The sequence below is a fragment of the Caenorhabditis remanei genome, chromosome X, assembly GCF_010183535.1.
Source record: "Caenorhabditis remanei strain PX506 chromosome X, whole genome shotgun sequence".
NCBI classification, from domain to species: domain Eukaryota; kingdom Metazoa; phylum Nematoda; class Chromadorea; order Rhabditida; family Rhabditidae; genus Caenorhabditis; species Caenorhabditis remanei.
Window position 1 is genome coordinate 3,520,716 of NC_071333.1, and position 6,239 is coordinate 3,526,954.

The following is a 6,239-nucleotide window of genomic DNA, read 5'->3' on the forward strand; positions in this document are numbered from 1 at the left end:
CGAGTGCCTCAAATCTTACATGATGTAGATAAAAGATTGCCGAATCCGTCCAGGAGGAAGTTATATGTCTGGAAATCCCCCAAATGACGACATCTATTGTATGAAATGCTTTGGAAATAAAACGAGAGAGAAGAAGAACAATAAACTCGGAACAATCAACAAAAAATCGAGATCAAACATACATGCCCGTTATACAAGTTTATGTCGGAGCGGACGATGACAGTGGACTTCGTGGTCGACCATTTGAAGCAACAGTTACGGGATCTCAACGAGCTACACACAACGGATGATCTATGTGATTCAGAGGACACCAAAGGCGATCATCACATTTTTCTCAATGATATGCCACGAGTACGAAAATCAAGCGGGAAATCATGCTCTTATGTTTTGATTTTTAAGACAAGTCTGATACGAGAAAGCATATTTCTATGCGAACGCTTCTGTCCAAGAAGATGAAATGATCTTCACGCAAGGGCCGGTCTTGAAAATCTGATTGGTCTTGAGAAGCTTCCAGTATATTTGCATGCACGAAGGCAGACGATACAGAGCAAAAATTGTTGGTGGGCAAGAAGTGGAAGGGTGGACCAATTTGTCGTTCATTATATCGGATGGAACAATCGCTGCGACGAAATCATCCCAGCGGATTCACCAAGATTGATGATTGCTGAAAAATAATGGTTAATGTTGCTTTGATTCGTTAATATTAATGGTTAATAAAAATGTTTTAGTCTGAAATCATATTTATTTCAGAAATTTTCAAGGCGCAGCTTCAAAAAATGATCCTTTTTTCCCAAATTGGTTGTAAATATACTTGAACGGTTTCTGGGGGGTCTGAAAAGCTTGAAATTTGTGTAAAGGTAGCCAAAAACTATTCTAACATGTTACAAAAGTTTCCCGATGTTATCTGGAAAATTAAAAATTTTATGAATTTTTGGGTGGAAAGTCAACTATTGGGCATATTTTCCCATGATGACGTCATAGGGGACTGGTAACATATTTTTTGTAAATTACTACCATAGGGGTACATATGCTGTAAAAAGAGTTCGGATTGAAGCAACTTTTTGCAACTGTGCCAAGAGGAATCCTCTTCTTACTGACAACGCCTCTTATAACACTCAGCCATTTGTTATCTCTTTTCCTCTCTTGATCGGTCGTTTGTTTTCTCATTCTCCCCATTCTTTTTTGTCGCTCTTACCCGCTTGTTGTTCTGCTAGCGATAGAGATTTTGGACCAAATTCCAAGTTTCAAGTCACACACGTGACCGCTTTTGATAACAGCCGCGCCGACCCTACAGGTAGTCTTTTAATCTAGAAGAAGACAAACAAGAACGTTTTCAAAAATGTGTCTTATTGTTTTTTCAATTTAAGTATTGCTTCCTTCATTTTATGACACTTTCACACTTTTTCTCTTTTTTATCTTCTCGGCACCCTCTTCTCTATTGAGACTGCTTTTCGACATAAGTTGTCTTGAAAACTCTCTACTTTTTTTTCTTCATACCTTTTCTTTATTTTTGTGTTTCTTTCTATCCAGATGTTCTCAATTTGACGTATGATTTTTTAATTATTTTCACTCAAAACTTTTAATCAACTTTTGTTTTCAGGTAATCTGACAAAACACAGCAGCAGCATGGAAAAACATTTACAATTCTCGGAGCAAAACCTCGTGCAAGAAGAAGAAATTGGACACGGAGCATTCGGAAATGTTTTTCTTGCTAAAAACATTACGAATAACATGAAAGTGGCAGTCAAGCGAATGAGTAACCAGAGAAAGGAGTTCCAGAAATATGCAATGATAACGGAGAATCGCATCAACACACTTTCGAACAACAGGAATATAGTGCCCCTGTTTGGATATTACCAAACAGACGGATTCTTTCACATCGTAATGCCATATTACGTGAACGGCTCATTGAAGAACTTTTTGGACAAAGTAGGATCCATCAGAATTGAGAGTGCCAAAATCAGAATTGAGAGTGCCAAAATTTCTTCCGAAATTCTGAACGGTCTAGTGTTTCTTCACATGAAAAAGGTCGTTCATCGTAATCTGAAACCTGGGAACATCCTCATTGGAGAAAATGGTGAGATGAGACTCACAGATATCGCAATGGAGGAGTTCCAAAAAAGGTATTTTGCTTTTAATAATTTTCTATATTTTATTTCTTTATTTTCAGAGTTGAAGGGAAATCCGATACGCTCAATTATAGGGCCCCAGAAGTCATCAAGGCACGGAAACTGAGTTATGCAGTTGACATTTGGTCTTTTGGGTGCATTGTTTACGAGCTACTATCCGGAGAACTTGCATTTGACAACAAGGATGAAGGTAGTCTCAAAAAGATGATTTGTGCTGGCGCCTATACAATGCATGGAAAAGTACCAGCTTCGGCGACTACTATCATTGCCGATTGTCTGCAGAAACAACCCTCAAAACGTCCGTCGTCTCAAGACTTATACTTCCATAAATGGATTGCTGAGTCTGCAGAAGAGTCAGAGAAAAATAGAAAGATCGAGGCAATCAATCTGGCTCTGGGCAAAATGACAATCAAGACTGAGAAGATTACGACTCGTAACATCGTGAACATGCCATTGGTCAGGAGTAACAAGCCAGAAATCCATGACAGTCGATCGGAAAACTCAAATTCAGCAGACAGTAAATCGACGATGAGGTTGCGGAACAAGTCACGCGTTAACTACAAACAATAATTATTCCGGTTGCATTTTTAGTTATTTCCCGGCGGTTTTTGCTAATTTTCTTGTTAATGTTGGTACATTTTTTCCCAATTATTATATTTTGTAACAAATTAAATTCGGTAAACGTTATGTTCGGACTAAAAATCTATTTGGTTTTAACACAGTTTAATATCACAGCACTACAAAACTGCGCAATATTGCATATAAACACAGTATTTAATCACAATTTACTTATTTATTACAAGGAACGAAGGAACTGGTACGTTACATTCAGAAAAAATTAAGTGAGATTTTAATTAGACCGGGGGCACAGAATTAGAAATTATGAGCATTTAGGACAAGACATTTAGTAAGATTTATCAGGCTGATGCATAAGTTTCTTTTTTTTAGATGATTTTTGTCATGAAATTGCCAAACCTACTCTAGTTTCGAAATAGGAAATTGACAGCATGAATTTCTCGTTTTGAAGACCATATTTAACAGATGCGATTCAAAATGAAAGCGATAAAAAGTGGGGGAAGAAGAAAATCAGCTGGGAGGGGTTTGTGGCACCATTTTACATTAAAAAAACCGGTAAAAACGTATGAAAATTGAGGGACAATATAAATTCATAAAGACGAAAATTGTTGAAAGAATCAAGCCTTCGGCAACTTCCTTTTGGGAACTCGGCCAGTGGTCGGCTTCCTAACCTTCGAGGCTCTACGATTCCTCGACCATTGCGAATTCTTCTGTAAAAAAAGAAGTTTCAGAACTGTTGTCAAAATAATCAACTGACCTTGTTCTCCTGGCGATCGTCGAGTTTTCCTTCCGCTCCCTTGCCTTTCCAATGAATTTGAGCAGAGCGGAAACAATTGTTCCCGTAATTCCTTTTTCTGGACATAGGAGCATGTTGGTTGACCGATGTTCGAGATCCTTTGATAGGAACTAGTCGGCGATCAGACGTTGACTTCTCAAGTGACATCGCTCCGTCTTCATCCTTCTCCCCGAGCAAATCTTGAAGGCCCATTGGGGATCCATACGGCTTTGGGTGACCCGATTTTTCTTTCGTAAAGAGGCATGTTGGACGATTCTCTGAGGAGTATATGTCGACCTCATTACAGTATCCTACTTCCGTGACTTGATCAGAATTGAGTTCGATGCGTGAGTCGAGGTACTCCTGGAGTTTGACATCTAATTCGTCTTGATGAATCTCTTTGGGAGAATTGGGGAAGGATTCTGAAATTATCTTGAATTGAGTTTAGCGAAATAAATTCTTGCGTGTTGCAAGATTTATTGTATTTGTCGTAAATCGGCACAATCTTTTTGAATGTCTACCTGAACACAAACTTTTTCAGTTTTTTGTCTTTACTTACGTCTTTTGTACATCCCTTTGCCAGCGAACCCCTCTGGATTGCCTAGTGGAGTCTCCATTGTAGATCCCTCCTTTGTCATTCCTTCAGACAAAATTTCTTCGAGTCCCAAATGATCTCCGAATGGCTTCGGATACAAGGAACGTTGTTTGCGTTCTTCACAACTTCCTGAAAATAGAACGCATTTTTGAGACAATTACGGTAGCCTAGACTATTCCTAGACTTTGACAAATTTGACTCGGAGCCCATGCGACGACAAGCGGATAATTTTGTGTCGGAATTAATTGGAAAATTCACAAAATTGATTTTTCACATTTTTAAACCTAACACTCCGCAAAATTCGGGCGAAAATATTGGAAAAAACGAAAAAATGCAAAATTTGTCGTAAATGTGAAGAATTTGAGCCCATTCGACCGTACGCGGATAACTTTGTGTCGGCTGTGATTGGAAAATCAACAAAATAGATATTTTCTGTCTATTTTATCCCAATTAACTGTGAAATTCGCCCGAACAAAATGCGAACCCTGAGAACATATTTCTCGGTGAAAAAAATTATCATACCTGAAATTTCGGCTTCTGGGATCCCTCTCCAAATCCATTAATAAGGTGACGCGATCGTCGTTGACATCCTGGGTACCACAGTGACATCAGCACCTGTAAAATAATAGTTTTATTGGGTAAAATTGCCAAAATTAGAATGAATTCGTCTTAAAACATCGAAAATATAAGAAAAAAAGAAAAACCCACTGATTATGGCAAATGGTTTTTAAAAAACCGAGAAAATTATAAAAACTGACAAGAAATTGAGGAAAATAGTATTCTCGTATTTTTCTGCGTCGGTCTGCGTCTCTCGTCGAAGCGTCGCTCTCTCGCCATTCTCTGCGTTTGTCTGCGTCTCTTATAGCGGCAGCGCACTTGTTTCTTTTATAAACAAGAGGCTATTTGATGTCAATTCTTTGGTGCATTTTAGGAAATTTTGAGCAAAAATCCAGTAAGTTAAAAAAAAATTATTTTATTATTTTTTCACTTATGGTCGACGATTTAAAAAAAATCCTTCAAAATGATTCAATCGACTGGAATTGTGGTTTTTCATAAACTTCTTGACTTTTTTCACTATAGAAAGATGTTTCAGCGAAAATTCAGTCATTTTTTTAGAAAATAGAAAAATATTATTTTAACTTTTTTGACATTTTGACATTTTCAAAAAATGCCTTCAAAATTGATCAATCGACTGATACTATGTTATTAAACTTCCTCACTTTTTTTTGTTTCAGCGAAAATCCAGTCATTTTTTGAGAAAATAAAAAGTGTCGGAAGTGTTTGAAAATGTGTAACTTTGTGAGTTTTTGGCGGAGAGAGGTGATTTTAAGCTTAAAATGTAAAATTTTGAGTTTTGAAGCATTACTACTCTAATATTTCTAGTTTAAAAAATTCTGGGCAGCTTGAACTATCAAAATTTTACATTTTAGCTAAAAATTATAGAATTTGAAAAGGAAAAATCACAAAGTTATGTTCTTTTTTCAACATTTTGAAGCGCACGCGTTTATTCATTCAAATAGAATAGTACCAGTCGGTTCACGTCGCCTAACGGCGACTAAACCTCCTTCTAAACACCACCCTTCTAAGTGTTGTAGTGGATCGTAATTAATCCGAAAACAGACGACACATTCGGAATCCTTCACTTAGATTTTTATTTTTATTAGAAACATTTTAAAGCATGAACATATTTTTAAACGAAAAATTACGAAAAAAGCGGAAAGGAAGCAGTGAAAACAAAAAATTAGAAAAATCAAATAGGAAAAGGGAACAATTTAAAGAAGAACTTCTTTGTATACGACGTTGTTGACGACTCCAGATGGTGATTGAACGCGTATTCCTTCTCTGGTTGTTGTCCTGGACAGAGCAACATAAAGTTGCCCGTGACTGAAAATGGGCTCATCCAGACGAAGGCCAATCTTGTCGAATGTCTGACCCTGGCTCTTATTGATTGTCATCGCGAATGAAAGACGCAGAGAAAACTGCAATCTGCTCATTGTGAATGGTAGATTCTTCTCGTAGTTGAGCTTGATCCTTGGGATGAGCACAGTCTGTCCTTGTCGAGCTCCACTGACAAACTTGCATTGAAGAACTCGATCCCCCATTTCCACCACAACGAATCTCGTGCCATTGCAGAGAGAGTTTTTGACGTCGAGATTCCGAAGGA

At 37.6% G+C, this 6,239-nt stretch overlaps 2 protein-coding genes across 2 annotated transcripts; one reads left to right on the top strand and one right to left on the bottom strand.

The window, feature by feature from the left end:
* Positions 1-201: 201 nt before the first annotated feature.
* Positions 202-2,699, top strand: GCK72_022660 (uncharacterized protein; the record flags this gene model as incomplete). Its single annotated transcript, XM_053734972.1, has 3 exons — positions 202-295; positions 1,601-2,123; positions 2,171-2,699. 3 exons carry the CDS (start codon positions 202-204, stop codon positions 2,697-2,699), a joined length of 1,146 nt encoding a protein of 381 aa, XP_053578538.1.
* A 623-nt stretch (positions 2,700-3,322) lies between these two features.
* GCK72_022661 (uncharacterized protein) lies at positions 3,323-4,285 on the bottom strand (the record flags this gene model as incomplete). The annotated part of the gene is made up of 4 exons (XM_053734973.1): positions 3,323-3,415; positions 3,463-3,902; positions 4,040-4,204; positions 4,249-4,285. 4 exons carry the CDS (start codon positions 4,283-4,285, stop codon positions 3,323-3,325), a joined length of 735 nt encoding a protein of 244 aa, XP_053578539.1.
* Between the last annotated feature and the right edge of the window lie 1,954 nt (positions 4,286-6,239).